Raw genomic sequence first — 19,703 nt, forward strand, 5'->3', positions numbered from 1 at the left:
AACTTTATTATTGGTTTTTATCTCAGACTAGTTGGCTGATACTAAAACAATTAGACCCTTCGCCCTCAAGGGTCACGGGTCAATAGCCCATTTGGCTTCGCCTCATGGGCTACTGACCTGTGGCCCTTGCAGGCTACAGGTCTAATTGTTAATTAGTATCACCCAACTAGGGGACTAATGCAAATCCTGCATTTTGATTGGCTACGCTACTAGAGGACTATTATTGATAGTCCTCGAGTAGCAAAAAGCGTGACGCTTTCTTTCGTTTTATTCCCAAATAAATATTTCTTGCATTTGTTAACTTCATTATTGCCTTTTCTGTCCGACTAGTTGGGTGATACTAAAACAATTAGACCCTGCGCCCTCAAGGGCCACGGGTCAATAGCCCATTCGGCTTCGCCTCATGGGCTATTGACCCGTAGCCCTTGCGGGCTACGGGTCTAATTGTTAATTATCCTTGTTTGGAAAACTTTGTTTCAGAAAAGATGGGGGTCTCAGGTCAAAAAAACCCTAGTAGGTCAGCTTCATGAACCAACAAATTAACAGAAAATTTATAATGGTTTAGAGGGAGCTGTGGAGATTTGACCTGCTGGAATTCCTTGTTGACACCCTGCCTTACAGGTCTATTCACCTTGTTTGGTATTATACTAAAACATTATTGAACACCTCAGTGATGTCTGTCAATAATCAAGTTAGTATTTCATGAGGCTCTCAAAGAATAGTAGTACAATAAGAAATATTTTGCATTTGACTGTTGGACGACTAAAAACTAATTATGGTTCACCTTTACGATTGGAGTAATGAACTCCTCAAGAAATGACAAGCGTGTCAGGTTTGGCCAGTTACTGTGAATAAAGTTAATGAGCAGTCCCTTAATGTGAGACCCATCTTGGTCTTGATCGGTCATTATCATCACATGGCCATATCGTAAGCTCTTGAGATCCTCGTGGGATGAGTACTTCTTGTTGTATTGAAGACCAAGAATCTTGATGAGATTGTTGATTTCTGCATTATCAAGAATCTGAAAGATTTTTTTTTCAATTCAGCTACATGTATTTCACAGATGTTAAGTTGATTCATCAGATGTTCTTTATGACCTTTAGTAGCCACATGGACCATAATAAGAGCCCCTAACTTATCCAGTGAAACATGTCAACATAATTACAAACTGTCAACTCTGGACACAATCCTAACAGTTTTCCACTTTCTGCAAAGGCAACAGTCCACACAGACCTCTGTACATGTCCTTGTACTTATTTTTAACACTTACAACTTGATTTAGAATTACCTTACCAACTAAGAAAAAGAAAAGGAACCAAATGGAAAAAATGAAATAGAAAAAAATGCTTGAGATACAGTACAGCTGTATTTAGCATGCCTGCAACAAGAAGCTAGCCAATGGGCCAAAGCATTTGAATGTTACGTAAGCAGACAATGTGGAATTCCTTCATGAAGAAAATGCCATAACTAACAAAAATCAGTGTAAAGAAATAACATCATTCTGCATCTTGCTGTTGCTGATTTCTTGATTTCAGTTTACAGTGTCCCTTATTAGTGCTACATGTACATGTACAGTGCTAGAAGACTAGACACTTAAAGTTCCTTTCCATCCTTTTCCTTTCATTTCCTGTTCTAGAATTATTATAGTCCAAAGGTGCTCTAGTTACGACTCATTATTATCAATACACATGCACTTCCAAATGGCAAACTGCCTCCTGTAAAATGCACCATTTTTTCAGGCCAACCGGAAAATGCCAAGGCTGAAAATCTGTTGGCCACACTGATTCTGATAGGCTGCAAAGATGTCAAACAACTTCCCTTGGCCAATGAGATCTTGAGGATACCATTTCAATGCCAGAGTTGGCATGAATTTTTGTGGATGAGTTTTGTAGTGAACATCTGACGTTTGGAGATTTTATTTTTAAATGGAAGAAATCCCAAATTTTCAGCCTTTTTCTAGTCAAAACTCGGACTTCGACAACAAGCAACTGGATGAAATTGAGCAAAAAGCTCAAGCAAAAAACATCAACAGAGCAACTGAGTGGGGAGTGAAAAAGTTACAGAAATGGTGTGAGAAAAGAAAAATTGCAGTGGATGTCAAAACAACAAGTCCAACAGACTTGAGTAAAATTCTGCAAAACCTCTTTGCTGATTGAAGTAAAAACTGAGAAAGGCTAAGCATTAACTCCAAGTGCACTGACTGGAATTGCGGCCAGTCATCACCATCTTAGGTGTGCTCCACTCAGCCGATACATAAACATTTTGCAAGACAGCGAACTTGTGTCTGCCAACAAAATGTTTGAAACGAAGGCCAAGCTTTTTTTGAAAGAAAACAAATCGAAACCAGAACACAATCACTTCATGTAAGGGCAGAACACAAACAGTGTTTGGAAAGATGCAGAGAAGTTGAGTTTCTTTGGTTTTTGTGTTAACATTTTTCCTTATTAAATTAACTGGTATGATTTGGCCTTGTGTATTGATAATAATGATAATCACCTCACTTTTGTCTGGCCTATAGTTTATTTGTGTCCCTTATAGCATCATTTGTACCCTCACACCGCTCGGGCGCAAATGATGCTGCTCCGTCCGGCCACAAATGCACTATAAAGTTATTGCCTCCAAAAGTAATGTAATTGTCCTCTTGTTACGATGCCCTCAGTGATAAACATACCTGTTTGTGTGAAGCATCACGAACATTCAGCAGTTTACCACGAAGTGGAAACACCCCAAAATGATCCTTGCCAACAACACTCAAACCACTAACAGCCAAAGTCTTGGCTGAGTCTCCCTCTGTTAGGATGAGAGTACACTGGCTTGAGTGACGGCCTCCAGCCTCATTAGCATCATCAAGTTTAGGAATGCCACGAATTTTGCTAGATTTTGTCTTTTGGCATTTCTTGTTAAGCTGACTCTGAAATTAACACAAGAAATTGGAAATCATAGTTAACGCCACTAAATAGTAAGCTGAAGCAATACAGAGGAAAGGTGTAGAGGACTATCAAATAATTTTTAAGGAGTTCAGTGGAGATATTCTTTGATTTCAACTTGCCTTTTTAAGGATTTACCTGAGCAGTAGTTGCAGTTTTTTTATTCCAATTCTTGAATCACAGAACACAATACTTATTCAGAATTTGTGCACTGGATTGTGTACATGTACTATATCCTTTGAACAGTATAAATTACATGTAAATCGAACTCTGTTTAATTAATTTGTCTTTACCAATCATCCTTTAAGTTATCATTTTCTTACCTGTGCTTTAAACTTCACCCAGTTCATTATATGCTCCACAACTCCACACTGTGTTACCTGCAAAGTAAAACATCTCGGTCACCCTCAATGTATTAAACAAAGTTCAAAGCTTAATGCAGATCCCTTACAAAACGTGGTTTGGAATGTGAAAAACTTGCAAATGCATTTTGGCGATTGCAAATGAGCTCCTTTTGTGTAACCATGTTGGATTTAAAGACAAAATTGCACAAAAACCAAACATACAGTACGGTCAAACGCTGGCAAAAAAACATGACAACCTCAACTGTCAAGGAGATCACACAAAAATTTGTGGATAATTCAGAGCTGCAATGTACATGACAGCTAAAAAGTTTAAGGTACAAGACTCGCTCTGTCATTGAAGGGGTCCAGCTACTGCAAGGCAAGGCTGCTGCTTAAGTACATTTTTTCGGAGCCCTTTGGGCTTCCAACTTTAAAAGGTAGTAGCCCGAGTCATTTTTTCAAGAGCCCAGAATTAATTAATAATATTAATAGTGAGGATGAATCACCTTGTGATTAGTTACTCGTTCAGAAATTTGGTCGCCCACGCTCACAAATAAGGCGCCCAGGGCGACTGTTAGGCAGCAGCCTTGCAAGGGATCAACACTAGCAGTGTTTCCCCCTAATTTAGGTTAGGTGTCTTCCTCTGATGGGTGTTTGAATGAAAACCTGTTTTCAATCTCGAGAATCATGTAGCCGGTCTTTGAAAGTAGAATGCAATTGGCTTGCTACCCAAACGGATAATGAAAGACTAAACAACAGAGGTAACACCATTCAGTTTAAAACAATGGAAGCCTCAACACAACCAAACCTGAAATACTGGGAAACATTATGGTGTGTTGGTAAAGTCTGCTACGAGCCTAGTTATGGTGTGTTGACCATTAGCAAAAGAATTTTCAAACCTGTTTGATGAATTTATCAGTGAAATCGCAAGTTGATCCAAATGCCTTGGCCCTCAGTGTCATGTTCTCTTTGGTTTGGGAATCAAATGATGGGTTTTCAATCAAACAGTTGATGAACAGCCACAAGTGATTCTTGATCTGAAATGGCTTCACTTCAATTCCACCTTTGTTCCTCCTTTTCACTGCAGCCATCAGTTTCTCTACAATTTGATCTGTCACATAGTTGACATGGGTGCCTCCCTAAACATGTTCATATAGATAATGCAAAAAAATCTTCAGTTTACAGACTGGTTGGCTCAATTGGTTGAGCACTGGACTACCATGCATGCAGGAGGTCATAAACTAACTCTAGCTGGACCAACACTCAGGGTCTTTAAATAACCGAAGAGGAGAAAGTGATGCTTTTTTAAGATATATGCCAATTCTGAACTTACTACCCTTGGTACACTGCAGAGAGATTTCTGACTTGCTACTATTTTTCAAATCAAGAAATAGTCTGATACCGGTAATTACCGATATTCATGACTATCTGTGCACCTCTGATCCTCATTGTAAAACTCGTAGGTTCTTTGATCCGAACAACTGCAATATAAGTTTCAATCACAAACAGGACTGCTTACTGATACGGTGGCCCTTTTGATTTCTATTGTTTCGATTATATATTTTGGGATGCCAAGGCGGCAAATACCCATCAATTTGCCCCCTGAGCATCCCATAGTGTCTTTCAAAACAATAGAAATCAAGATGGCTGCCGTATCTGCAAAAAGGTCTATTGCTAAAAATTGTGTCCATAACTGCAAGGATCATAGCTTTACTTGATTAGACTTGGGCTAGTACTTGAAACTACAGCTTGCCCAAAGGGCCATCTGATGTTTGGAATTTCATCTCACCCTGAAATGGTCAATAATGTTCTGACTATCCCTCTGAGCCACTTTCAAAATTTTGAAGTCTGAGATAATTATAATGAATTTTTTTCTTAAACCACAATGAAAAAATGGTACACTTTAATTACCTTTGTGGTAGCTATACTGTTGACAAAGCTTGCTTGCTGGAATCCTTTCATACTTGTTGTCACACAGACCTCCCACCGTTTATTCACCACTTCATGCACAACAGAACTCCCCTTCTTTGAATTGTCATCATCAGCTAATTCCTCATCTTCTTCTTTAACTTTTAGATAAAGTCCCACATAATCCCTGAATGACCTTATCTGGTTTGACAAAACATGATAAATTAATATGAGAATATAATCATGTTTCAAATTTGATCCCGTTGTTGCACAATTATAAATAGACAGGAGCCCACTGTATTAGAATACAACACTTTCTACATGTATCTCTGTTAACATCTCCATACTTGTAGCTCAGAGCATTGGATTGAATATAGTTGCATCTGATTCAAATACCCCTCTGATCACTTCAACAGTGCTGGAAATAATAGTCGGTCATCGGACATTGTCCGACCAAATTTTGAAAATGTCCGGCCAATTTCACATTATGATCGGACACGATGACCGAACATGTCACCAGCACATCTTGAGTTCTCTTCTTCAAGGTATTGTCAGTCAATAACTTATGTCCGGTCCAATTTGTCAAATGTCTGACCAAAAGGAAGATTTGAAAGGATATATGTCCTCTGAATAAAGAAAAATTATTTCCAGCACTGCTTCAAGGATATGTCGCCATAAGTCCAAAATTCAACTCTACCATACTTTGTACTTTGTACAAATTGGGGGATGGTTCACAAGTGAACGAGTTAACAAGGGATCGAAATAAATTTTAAAAAATCCACTCGCAATAGACCATTTTACAGTTCTGTGCTCAGTTACCAGTTCTTTGAATATGGAGGGTGTAAACTTCAGGTTTTCAGGTCATTGTTTCACCATACATGTAGCTGGAAGAACCCACACCTTTACTAATGCTAACTATAGGCCTAAAAAATAGCATTTAAACATAAGGTTAGCATTTTTGTAAAGTTTGGGTTGTTTCAGTTATGGTAAAACAATAACCTGCAACCCGCACTTTACGCCCTCTGCTTTGAATAAAAGCTTGCTTTTGGCCTGGTAAAATTAATATCCTTACAATCTTCTATACAAAGAAAATGCAGACACTTCGCAGTTGCTGTTGACAGAAGATGTCACGACTCAGATAGTTTAGAATGGGATTTACACACACCCAATGGAGGTTTACATGTACAAGTAAAATTAATACAACAGTAAGATCCAAGTTAAAACACACCGGCAATTTCTTTCCATTGAGATAAACAGCAATCCCTCTCACTGAACCTGCAACATCATAGGCTCTCCTTGCCAGCAGGGAGAAAGTATCAGCATCCAAACTCTCCATTTTGAATTTGGCCAAGTCTGGCTTGAATGTTATGCAAGTAAAGTCCTTTCCACTGAAATCCTTCACAATTGGCTCTCCAGCTTTGCTCATATTGTTTGTCCAGGTCTGAAGTGAAAAAGAAAAAAACCCAGTGAACCTTTAATTAAAGCATTTCTCGTTTCTCTTTTTCTAGCAAACGTCAAGATTTCTAAAAATTGTTCCAAATCTGTTCAATACTGATCATATAAAGATCAGCAGAAATTCTACCAAGAAATACTACGTATGGAAATCTCTTGTCTTAATGGCGACCCCACTCGAAGAAGCCAGCATTGAAAGAAATGCAAAAGGCATTTCGCTCTTATCGAATGAAAGGTGGAAGGAAACAATTAACTGTGCAAATAATTGTCAGCAGTTCAGCCTGCATGGCTCTCCACCTGTAACAAACTTGTTAAGCAGTTCGCATCAAACAACGTATTTCATGAACTATCGCTCTCGCTCACTTGCGAAGCATTGAACTTTAACTCGCCAAATTGACAGAGGATTGAACTCACCCTGGGCTAAATCTATCCTATGGTTATTGAAGCATTAATTTTACGTCAATCTTACGAATTCAGAGGAATGAATATCTCTGGATTTCAAGCTCAACTGCTGAATAACCTGAATGCCAGTTAATAAATTATTTTAAATCAGAAATGATCGTAACTACTGCGGGACAAGGAGTTGCTTAACAAACTTCGGAAATATTATAGTTTTGGTTCTTCGCTGGTGTAATATTTGCGTCATTGATAAAGTTTTAGCTCAAGGTTGGAGTTTTTCAACAACTATCCCGTAAACGTTTCTATAGATGGTTTTCACTCACGTGACTTGGCGGCTATATTGGTGTACAAAACAATATAAAAAGAATGCATGGGATATGCATAAAAATAAAGTTTGGTTCCCAAAGGAGAGAACGTCTATTGTTCTTGTACACCAACATGGCCGCTGTGACGTCACGTGAAAACGATCTATTTGGAAAGGATGCAAACTTTTAAGCGCTTTTGATTCTAAATATATCTCATGTCGGACTGCACTGGTGGCGACTACTAATCGCATAATCATCACAGTTCTTTTTTTCAAAGAAATGTTGTTTTTATGCCTTTGGGAGAAGTATTCATCATGAAAGTGAAAAACTTACAAATCATTAAAATTAATACAAAGATGTAAGAATTACGCATGATAAAGGGTTCTGTTCTCTGTCATGGCGAAGTGAGGCGAACAAAACAGGCTTTCGTGACAGTGCGTTGTGTTGCGTCAGTGCTGTCAAAAACAGTTTGCATATTCATTCTTTACCTTGGGGAGCTACCGTATTTACCCTGTATAAGTCGACCTTTTATAGCCTCAAAATAAGCTCCAAAAATTGCCCTTGTCTTACCCGGGTCAAAGACTTAGAGCCAAGTTCCAGCTAAATAATTTATTCAAAATTAATATAATAATGTTGTCTTGGGCAGAATGCAGTGGACAAAAGAGGTCAAAATGAATGTACGCAATTCCAGTTGAAATGAAAAAGGATTTGTCCAACTGTAAATGTTGAAGATACTCACTAACACAAATATGAGAGAGACACCGGGATTTTTCGTTTACAAAGGGAAAAAGCTCAAAAAGGCATTTCTCTTTCTTCAAATAAAACATGATCATTCAAATGCTTATTAACCTGGCACATCATCACTCGCATTGCGTGAAAATGCTGGTTGGTAATGATTATTTTTTATTCTTTATACAAACCTGGCTGGTTTAAATGCTTTTGCAAACTTTGTAGTGTTTGGTTTATGAGTTTTTTGTTTTGTTTGTCATGTGAGATATCATAAATCAAGGACCAATTAAACCTTGCACATTTTGCATCGTTCTTGAAGTCATTTTCAAAGATTGACTCCTGCTTCTGTGATGTTGTGCTTATCCTCTAAAGCTCTTTATCCCTGAACAAGGAAACAGGTTAGTTTCAGGTTTACGTGTTCGATTTTCTGAGAACTTTTTTGAAACTCAAGGACTGCAAAATGCCCACATGTACAACAACTGCTGAACCACAAAACTACTAAGCACTTGAGGCCCTGATTTTTTTGTGTATCCACAGTTCCAGAAATTGAAGAATACAAGATTAGTATCCCATGAACATTGGACAAAGAAATTAAGAAATTGCCTTTTTTGCAATCAAAAATGGGGTGTTGACTTATACATGGGTAAATACGGTAGTTGTGATAACAAATTAAACAATGCTTTCCAACCATTGTTTTCTTGCAGCACATTATCACAATTAAATTGGCCACGGCATTCAGTTGCTTTCGTCTTTGCCTAGGTTGCGGTTTTCGTCCTACCTAGGTGATTTCGCGGTAAACACTATCAGCAAAGACAAGGTATTACCACGTGCAAATGCACTAATAGTTTCGAGCAGTACTGTGCATGTACATTTAGAAGGTGAAAAGTTAGGCAAACATAATAACCAAAATTGCAGTAGAGCCGCCAGTCCAGATAACAAAGTTGATGGTAATTTTCTCCAGTAGCTAGCAATGTTTATATAAAAACAATGGACAGCATTGAACTCCCGCGCTGATTGGCTAATCAAACTTCGGATATCCTTTGCTATTCACCTCCGAGCAATTGGTGCAGAATTTGCACCCGAAAATGTTGTAATCTTTGCAGGAATAAATGAGTTAAAATCATCTTTTTGTGCTATATTATCTCACTGTTTTGGTATATACTAAAACAACTATTCAACTCAGTGTTGGTGGCTAGTGGTGGATATTTACTTCACCGCTTTGTGGCTTGGTAAATAGCCACCACTAGCCACCTCCACTTCGGTGAATAGTTGCTAATTATTGTTAATGATCCTGTTGTTATAGAGTTCTAAAGTGGTGATGTCATTAAAATTAAATTTTTGAAATTATGGGGTTTGTTGGAATATTTTGAAAGAGCAACATCTTAAAGACTAGCATTGAAGGGCAAATTGTCTCAGAGATACTAGTCTAGTAGTAGTTTTGCTCTCATGACTTCACAAATCCTTCTAAATCTGACTCAGTTCCTAATGTTATGAACTGAGTCAAACTTAGAAGGGTTTGTATGGAGTCATCAGAGCATAACTGGGCTAATATCTCAAAGAATTTTGCCCTGAAATGCTAATGTTCTTTCATAGTTGCCCAAAAAATCAAAAAATTTTCTTAAGACGTCACACTTTAGGACTCTATTATTGTCCTTTGTAAGATGCAGGTGGAAGCAGTCCATTATAGAACTTGTGCTAAGTGAGTAAACTAGCTTTCCAGACACTTGCTGGTAGAAGTTCCCACTATAAATTACACAGTTGGAAGCATCCCTGTCAAGTGTCTTTTTTCCTCAACTAATGATATAAAACAATATACACATAATGTACAACTGTAGCTGAGGTTACTGCAACAAGTAGTTTCAGTTCAACTGTTACACATCAGCAGAATACCTGTTTAAATCTCTTCCCAGATTCAGATGCGCATGTTTCAACAATGAACTTTGTACTGAAAATATTGCAAAGTTTAGCACCATAGCCATTTCTTCCCCCTGTCACTTTCTTCTCATCATCATTATAGTTGGATGAAGTTAGCAAATGCCCAAATATCAATGTGGGCACATACACCTTCTGTTCTCTGTGCATTTCAACTGGAATTCCTCGGCCATCATTCCAAACACTAACAGTGTTATTTTCACTGAAATTAAGTATACAAAAAGGGAAAGAAAACAAAGTTATCAGAAAAAAAAAAGAAAACTGTTTAGCATTTGAGCATAGTAAATGGAGGGGAATGGTTATGGAACCTGACAAATTTCTTGTTGTATGTTTTTGTTCTCTTTTTTGGCCTTCACCGTGCACAAAACACAATAGTTGTTTACTCCGTACTGAGGAACTAACCAACAGAAACGTGTTGGTTACGTAACATAATAGTGTACAAGTGCAAAACAAAAGATTGTGCACCGTCATGGACTTTCCAACCTCAATCTTGGCATCTTTGTTTGCTCCTTTGATGTTTGCCGATCTTCCAAACCATTTCCCTCAATTAACTATGATTTGAGCAAATGGCCACAAGAAGTGTTTCACAAAAATGAAAAATACATGTAGATCTATAAGGGAACTCTGAGGTGAACTGTTCTGAAAGGACCTGGTTTGAAACAGACACCTTGGTTGATAAAAATGTCAGCCGTTGAAAGGAACCAGGCAAGAACCGACACAGTTGAATGCTTAAAGTACATTGTATACTGGCATCAGAATAAATTATTTTTTCACTACTATTAAATACTGCATTTTCCACCAGCAAATTGACCCTAAAAAAGTGAAAAAAGGAAGATTTCCTCAAAAAAATAGAGAGAATAGGGATACACCCATAGTAATATAGTTTTCATTAATTTAAACCACTATGCTAGTTTATTGGATGGTAGGTTCCGTAAAGGTAGCAAGAGAGGGGACAGCACTACCTTAAGAAGCAAGGAGGTCATCATGGCAACCGAGCCACAGCTCACCTACCAGGTACAAATCACTGAGAAACACCTGCGCATGGAATGTATATAGCACTTACAGCCCAAAAATAATGTTAAATTGCGGTTCATCTGCAATAAGTTCCAAATGAAAGAAGTTCAAAATCCTACCCTCAAGAAGCCACAAGAATTCATGAGTCTAACCGCAAACTGCAAATAGCCGCAAGAAGTTACGATATTTAACCGCAGCTCACTTTGTTGACTCGTTCGGTGTTTGGAATCAGCATTCATATATCTCCTTAGATAACCGATAGCATAGTTGATCAGCCTGCATATCAGACGCTTACAAATAATGTCTAATGACAAACACAAAGAATGCACATTGTTTATAACGTTGATTAACGATGCACTAAACCTCCACAAAACACACAAAAACCGAAAACCATGTGACAGTTATGATTTTCCACAACCAAGCAGTAATTTCTTGACCGTAAACTGCTGCCTAAGAAAATTTTAAAGGGGCCCTCAGAGCTAAACGCTGAGAACTTAGGAGCCCAACATATGAAGTGAAAGGCGTTGCTGTGAAAAATTAAGGAGCCCAGAGCTATTCTTTGGGAGCCCTAGGCTACCGGGCTCCTCTTAGGCAACAGCCTTGAACATTTTCGCATGAGAGGTCACAAATGCTCCCTTGAAACAAAAGGGTTAGCAGTTGCCAGTTTGCTGCTACTTTTGCTAAAATCTGAAGATAGCGTAATAATTTAGCTGGATTGTTACGTGCACAACTCCATTCCTTCGATCAATCACCATTTTCAGCTGCTTCTTTACACACAAGTATTGCAGGCTCATATTTTCTTTTGCTAAACCACTGACAACACAATGCAGAGCAATGATTTTGCGACTAAAATTTGCAAAATTGCGACTAAATTTTCGTATCTTGTTGCAAAATTGCGAGTGGATTTTTTTTGTTAATTTTGAGCCCTGATTTATCCAGCTGCTTTCACCAGCATACCGTATACACTGTACTTGGAACTTGGGGACGATTTTTGCGAACAGAAGGATCCAGCGGGCGGATAAAGTCTCTTAGATTGCAAAGAGACAGCTAAGAGACATATTACCTTTCAAAAACTCATACTTCTAGGGTCTTTGTAATCTGAGAGTGAAAGCAAGTACAATCAGGAAGTTGTTTGAACTGTTTGAGTGCAATAAGTTTTAAAAGTGTATTGCCTCTTGTGGCAATTTTATAAGAAAAAAAAAAGTTTCCTTCCAGAACAAACAAATAAATATAATCGGCACATCCCTTTGAATGAAAAAATCTAACGGAGAGCATTTTATCGTTTGAATCAGCGAACAATGTACAGTAGCTGAACCAAAGGTTTTTTTTCAGTGTTTTCCGTGACACCACAAGAAAATCGTTAAAAAAACAAAACTGTTCCTTCCAGGAAAATCAAATCAATCGAATCGGCGCAGCTTACAAGCTTTTAATGAAATTGGTGTGTTTTAATGGCGAGCATTTTACCGTTTGAATCAGCAAATTACATGTATGCACAGTACAACTGAAGATACATGTATAGCTTTTAAATTCAGTATTTGCCCTGACGCCACGCTGAATCTGTGAAGCAAGCGAGTTTGAATGTCATTGAAGTGTGTCACTGGTGAAGAAGCAATAGAGTCAGAGTTTGTTGTTTCTAAATACCCGCTGTTTTGTTCCAGCAACTACCGGTAATATATGTTCACGAGCTCTATACCAGTGAGTTAACCTGTTGGTTGTGTATCTTAGTAATTTGCGTGCTACCTGTAGGTTTCACTGATGTTTTCAAATTATGCAAATTTCGAAACTGGGGGTTGCCGTGACAATTGCTTTTACAATTTGTTAATTATAGTGAACATTATCATTTCTATCTTTCACATGCGAGAATATAGGTGTCGTCATGGTAACAAACACAATTAGCCAATAAAACACGAGCTTCGTCTTCATTGTAAGTTACTTTTGAGCTTCAATATAATTCTTCTCTACTACATCAACCTTTTAATTTGCAAAATTTTACATTATCATGATTTGCTTTTCATAACTTTCGTATCTTGTTTCATGTTACACAACATGCATGTCTTAGTGGTTGGTTACCACTTTTTCATCATTTCAAAAATGAATAAAACAAGTTGTTTTAAATCAGGACATTTTATCAATATCTATATAATAAACAGAACATTACATGGCCCCTTGGGGATACAAATTTTATCTTCTCGTGCTGAAAGTATCTCACTCGTTCGCTTCACTCAATTGTGAGACAGGAAAGGAAAGGAAAGGAAAGGAAAGGAAAGGAAAGGAAAGGAAAGGAAAGGAAAGGAACTTTATTTAAGTGTCTAGTCGTTCTAGCGCTGGAGCACTAATTGGGGACACTGTAAACTGAAATTAGCAATGAAAGTAAATCAAGTCAAATGTTGGTTTTTGAGGAGAGGGGAAACCGGGAGTACCCGGAGAAAACCTCTCGCTGCAGAGTAGAGAACCAACAAACTCAACCCACATATGACGCCTAGTCCGGGAATCGACAACCCCTGTACTTTCTAGTGGTGGACCGATGATCGATTATAATCGAAAGTTGATCGAAAAGTTCAAGCGACGCGACAATTGATTTTACTTTTTTCATAATCAATTGTCGCCAAAAAATTAAAAATTTATTGGGGACAAATAAAAGTATTAAAATCAATAAAAATGTTCGTTTAATATCTTGTGTGAGTTGTCTTTTTTCATGGACTCCTAACTTCTAAGTCACAACAGCAGATATAATCTAAGATTGACTGTGTTTACCTGGCGGTACCCTGTTCGCAGTGTTGTTGTCACTTCAAATACCTCACGCTTATTTGAAAGATGTGGCATGCTAAGCCGCTTTGTATTTCGCAAGCAACTGACCCAAACATAAATTACAAGCTCACTGTTTCGCATTTGTAGTATCACTCCCGTCCAAAATAAGTTTTGAAATAGATCTCAAATGTATATACAAATCACCAGAGGAAGATAATGTCACCTCTGATCCAAGATGAACAATTGTTGGTTTTGGCTTGAAAATGTTTGTGTTCTCTCTCAGACATGCCTCGCTTACATGTTGCTCACAAGTCCAACATGACGGCTAAAATGGACGAGATGGAGATCTTTCGCTATCCTGGAAACGCCGGGTCAAAAGTGTGGGAATATTTTGGTTTTCATCAAGTGAAGGAAGGGCCCACTTTGACTTCTATCTAGATGAAAAATATGTGGAATGCTTATTGGTAGATTTTTCTGATTATAATCGATGATCGATCGGTTGGGGCAATCTGATTATTTCTGATGATCGAATGTGAAATCTCAACCAATTCCCACCACTAGTACTTTCAGCACTCAAAGATAAAATTTGTATGTATATATCTGCGCGGCCATGTAATATCTTCTATGTATTGTATTGTATATACATATACAAGCGTATGCGAATTTCACTATCTTTGAGCTGCCCTGTATATTGGCTTTCTAGAGCCAATAACAAAGTTATTCTAAACAATTATATAATTATTTTAGCTGCAACTCGCCTGTATCTCTCACTTCATACTTTGCGTTTCCCCTAATTCCGCAAAGTGTTACCACAAATAAGTTCTTGCAGTCCAAAAATCCTGCTGCAAAGACGTTCTTGCACTTTAAACATGCACCCGCAAAGAAGTTCTTGCAGTTTCAGAACTCAAGCACAAGTGACCCGCAATTAGCCGCCAGAAGTTGCCTGGCTTGCGGACGCATACAGAATTTTCTTGCGCATGCATTATTTTTGGGCTGTACTGTACAAACCCTAAAAAAGGGAGAGGGGGAAGCAAGCAAGCAAAAAAAGCAACTCTAGGCCAAAGCACATGACAATGCGCAAGAAAACTTCCCTGAGTCCACCCAAATATCCAAGATAAAACAGCTGCATTGGCTCGGTTTTAACTTATTATAAGGAGTACCACAGGGAGTACTTACGCATCAATGGTAATTTTAATGCAGCCCATGGAGGGATCCCTTTGCTTGTTGTCTGCTGCATTTACTGGAGTTAAGGGAGAGAAAGGATCACATAATAATTATTATAAAATAACTATTGTCCTAACCTGATAGTAAGTGAGGAATCACAACTTGAGAAAGTAAGATCATCCACTAAAAACACAGCTTTTAGTAGGACTGTTGCTGTTTTTTTTTTCTTACGTGTATAGCCTAAACAGGAGTCCTCTTTGCCATTGAATGTGTGAATTATTGGTCATTGAAGATTCTTCCAGAGTGAGAACAGCAATTCATACAATAATTATTTATGTTCTGATCCCTACATGTATTTACCTTCATACTCACGAGTGCTAACGATAAGCTGTCCAAAAAGATAAAACTTGAGGAAAGTCTAAAAGATCTTTCTCCAGGATTATAGAATGCTTTGATATAGTTTACTTGTACATGTAACTCCACAAACTACTTGGCATTACTAAAGGCACTTGAATCAAGAAGACCTGATGCTCACCTAAAAGCTCATCAAAAATCTTGTACAGACCAGGCACATATGTTATCTCCTTACTAACAATGGCTGATAACTGTTCATCATACACCCACATGCCCTGTTTGATTGGCTCAACAGAACCAATGTAAGTGTCTGGACGTAACAAAATGTGCTCAAGCTGGGTTTTCTTTTGATAAATTCGTTCCACGGACATGCGCTTCTTCTTCTTGGAAGCAAAATCATTGTTTTTAGCAGTGTTTTGTCCATTCATTATTTCCTGAGAAAGCAACAAAAATGCAGAAAAAAAATTAGAGAAATTGACTTAGGGTGAAATAGAGAACATCCTTGAGACAGCTTGAGAGGCATGATACACTTGTACTCTAATAGACCTGGCCCCAATTGTTCAAAGGCTTATAACTCTATCCAGTAGATGATAGGTCACTATCCAGAATGTAACTATACTTCACGTTAAACATTGTCCAAGGTTTTCATACACATCCTTACCTGGACGAGCCTAGAATGTGTATGTTGCAAGTAATTTTTCATTTCAGTTAATTCTTAAATTAATTAATTAACTAGGTAATTTTTTTTTAAACTGGGTAAAAGTTTTCTCTCTGGTGCTATCAAAGACCAACAAATTTTTGTGATTAGGGTCAAACGCTCAGCTAAGTGATTTGGATTACTGAGCACTTACACTGTATTTTGTATGATTAGGTTTGATGTAAGGTTAGAGACACTGCCCACGTTTAGTTTTAGGAATTGGGGTTAACCTATCAACTTAGTGATTGGGGTTATGCACTGTCTTATTTGAAACACTGCTGCATTCCAGGAGATGTATGACAACTGCAGACTGTCTAGTCAAATATTGCTGATAATCAGTATTTTAAGTCTAAGCACCCACTTGATTAGCACTGATGAGCAGTATTTAAGTCTAAGCACCCATTTTAAAATGGTTAGCTTTCAATAACTGTGAGTTAGGATTAGTCTGAAGTCAGTCTGCAAGTGTCAGACACTGCATTCCAGGTATAAAGGAATTCACATGCATTGTAGTGATTAGAGTAATCACTTATTTGAAGTGTTAAGTCTAAAATAACCGTTGTCTTGGTCACTGGGTTAAGAACATTGGTTAACGGTTATTGGAGGTAGAGCAATTCTTTTACTTGTAAGATAAAGGGGTTAGATCGTAAAGAAGCTGTGGTGCTGTGTTGGTGGGAAAGTGAAATAAAGAAACAGGTTTATTAAGTGCACTGATATGGTAAATTGACCACTGTAAAGAAATTTGAAGGCTGACGCTTTGAGTGTTAGTCCTTCCTCAGAAGGCAATTAAGGTAATTCCTCAGAAAAAAGAGATGTCAAACAATTTTTTTGAAACTTTCCCTGAATGTTCCCTATTAATTAAACACTGCTTTGAGAACTACAAAGAGATATACAATGGGCCAATCTTACCTCATTGATGCCTGTACTGATACAAAACATGCATGTTATTTCATTGGCTCAGGGTACATTTTGCTGTAGCTAAACAAGAGGGTTTTTAAAGTAACACTTGAAACAGCACCTGATAGGTAGAAAGTCTAGAGCATATAGAACAGTACTGTCTTATAGTATTTATGGAAAAATCACTCATCTTAACACGACATTGACTCAAGACCTTCCTCCAGGCGTGGTTTTCAAGATCATAATTTAGACCCCGCGTAAGAGGCTCTGTGTACCTTTTTAGTGATATCATTTTTCCTTCTGATAATTTTTTTTTTAATCTTTTGGATTTAAAGGGGATAATTTGTACACCACAACTATGCAATAAAAAACATACATCACCATGCTCATTCAAGAGTAAAACACCATCGTACCTGTCTATCTTGATTATTGTAGATTGAAAAAACAAAATTTGACCTTGTTTTCGGAATGCATGCAGTTATTCGCAAAGAGTTATGGGTCATTCACAACTTCTCTCACGTGCTTTGAGAACTGCTTCAGTGTGTATGATCGACTTATGCCACATTTACAATGTTGCAAATTTGACCACCATATGCCCAGTACAGGATGCACAGTACAATACTGAGGGATCATATACAGTACGGCAATTCAGCTTGAGCTCTTCATGACTTTCATAGCTGAGTGGAAGCCATATTGCATTACATCTCATGAAGTTTCCGATTTTTTATGCAAGCATATTGATCACAATCCATGTGGTTGCATGGAAACTAGATCGAGCTTTCATTGATGTAATTAAACTTATCAAAGGGCGATAAATATTGAGCTTCATTTATATTTCTTTCTGTTCGAGCTAACTTCAATTCAGGTCTTGTACACTTCAAGTGCGGGGTAAATATGTATCCGATCACTGCTGCTTTGACTTAAAACTTTGATATTATCTTTTAACAACGAAATGAAAGCTATATATAACCTCACCTTCAAAGGGCTTCCTTCAGAGTCCATGACTGTTGCACAATTGCAAAAAGGCGGGAAATGAAAATCGAAATTATTTGCGCCTGTTAACGTTCAAGGTTAAATTCATAGGCCAAGATGATTCCTTTAAATCTTCATGTACAAAAATCTATGCGATTGCAGCGTAAACAAGAGAATGTATATGTAAGAGAAAATTCGCAAGAAAACGACGATCAAACGAATCGATCCTCGAGCAAACGAGTTCGATGTAACCGCCAAGACCAAAGATCTTCAAGCCACCAATCAAATTGAAAGGCATTCAACACGTGATAAATGTTGGGTACCAGGGCCAATTTTCAAGATGGTGGAAAAGATATCAGATATGTGCCGCATTCAACGAAAACCCATCACCTCATCAGTCTTCAGCAAAAATAATTTTCGCTGTACCGTTTAATTCAAGATATTTTCAACAAGAATCAGTTAGTCACGAGTAGTGAAAGCATGCGAATATAGTTTCCAACCAGTATAAGTATAAGGGTACGTTGGTATAAACTTAAATTAAAGTTGCACTGAAGGCGTGAAAAGTTCGTAAATTCTTCCAATATTGAAATAAAATCGGCCAATAGTGCGATATGTGTTCTCACTACCCAGAAATGTTCCCTTTGACCCAAAGATAATTTAGAGATGGAAATAAATACCAAATTCGGCTCGTCGCATAATGAAAGGCTTATACATCTGAGACCGTTTTTGTAATTTAACTTACTATTGAATTTAGAGTGTTTGGAAATTATTTTTTGGAAAATGTCAATTTCTTCACTTATGTCAAACACGTGTTGAACAATGAGTGACTTACCTTCTGAAAAAAATCTCATGGCATTCCGACGTGAATAGAAATGTTCACGGACGAACTAAGAGATTTCCCGGAATTCCATCTCTTCCATTGTGCCACTTCACTATTAGGCTGAGAACGCCCATTATGGCGAAAAACAGAATAGACATTCCCACATCATGGACCAAAAAGGTGTTTTAAATCATTCGTTTTGACCCCACATTAATATTTTCCAAGATATTTATTATTTTACTGCTTTACTTCACTCGTTCAGAAAAGTTGAGAGGGGACTGGTGATGAAAACACAGGTTGGAAAAAGCACACTTGGAATGCGGGATAGTAAGTGTAACTTTGGAATCCTCTCACAAAGTAAGTGCATTTTTCTTGCTGTTTGTTAAAGGTTTTCATTTAGTACGCTTAATTAATTAAGTCGTTTTCATCAGAACAAAGAGGTGATTTACCGGGCGCGTGGTCTGCATGTTCGCTAATTTAGTGATCGGCTTTATTGTACTGCTTTTTTACTTTGCGTGATTTTTTTGTTTTGTTTCATCGTAAATTGTATGGTTTTAATATCAGACCGAATAAAATCAAAATAAAATATATACTATACTATTAGTGGCCATGGATTCCCTAGTTCTGTTTGCTTTTCACGGGCCAGCATGGGCCCCAACATGGCCCAAAACGCGAGGGATCGGGATCAGCAGTATCTTATCAAAATTCTCATGATTTTTGGGATCAGGGATCAAAATTTTGGGTAAGGTTATGGGATCAGTTACGAAAAAATATACCTCGTTATGACCCTGTACTATTTGATCAGTCAAAATGGTAAAAGAAAACGAACTGAAAATAAGTCATTTCGTACTAGTGCCCAGTGCCCTATGGAAAGTAATTCCTCTTTTTGGACATTTATTTAAAATTATCTTGAAATTTCCAAGCACAGTCGGAAACGATGTACCCAACAGTGTTAACGTCATAAAGGTAAATCGAGCCTTCAGAAAATGATATAAAGTGGTGCCGTTTAGCTGAGAAGATTACCGTATTTACTCGAATAAGCGC

The 19,703-nt window shown here is 37.7% G+C and overlaps 1 protein-coding gene across 2 annotated transcripts in view; it reads right to left on the reverse strand.

The window, feature by feature from the left end:
- LOC138045885 (DNA topoisomerase 2-alpha-like) overlaps positions 1 to 18,919 on the reverse strand; it is a 40,247-nt gene extending 21,328 nt beyond the window's left edge. Inside the window, exons 1-10 of one of the 2 annotated variants that reach the window (XM_068892515.1) lie at positions 18,672 to 18,919; positions 15,458 to 15,710; positions 14,935 to 14,998; positions 9,955 to 10,198; positions 6,408 to 6,620; positions 5,183 to 5,380; positions 4,171 to 4,410; positions 3,251 to 3,307; positions 2,672 to 2,911; positions 785 to 1,021 (exon numbers count right to left, since the gene is read on the reverse strand). In XM_068892515.1, the coding sequence (XP_068748616.1) occupies positions 785 to 1,021; positions 2,672 to 2,911; positions 3,251 to 3,307; positions 4,171 to 4,410; positions 5,183 to 5,380; positions 6,408 to 6,620; positions 9,955 to 10,198; positions 14,935 to 14,998; positions 15,458 to 15,704 (1,740 nt within the window). In that variant the 5' untranslated portion in view covers positions 15,705 to 15,710; positions 18,672 to 18,919. Of the gene's footprint in view, positions 1 to 784; positions 1,022 to 2,671; positions 2,912 to 3,250; positions 3,308 to 4,170; positions 4,411 to 5,182; positions 5,381 to 6,407; positions 6,621 to 9,954; positions 10,199 to 14,934; positions 14,999 to 15,457; positions 15,711 to 17,842; positions 18,107 to 18,671 lie in introns of those variants that run through there. The other variant, XM_068892514.1, reaches the window with a different exon arrangement.
- Positions 18,920 to 19,703: the final 784 nt, after the last annotated feature.

This window comes from Montipora capricornis, chromosome 4 (assembly GCF_036669925.1).
Source record: "Montipora capricornis isolate CH-2021 chromosome 4, ASM3666992v2, whole genome shotgun sequence".
NCBI classification, from domain to species: Eukaryota; Metazoa; Cnidaria; class Anthozoa; order Scleractinia; family Acroporidae; genus Montipora; species Montipora capricornis.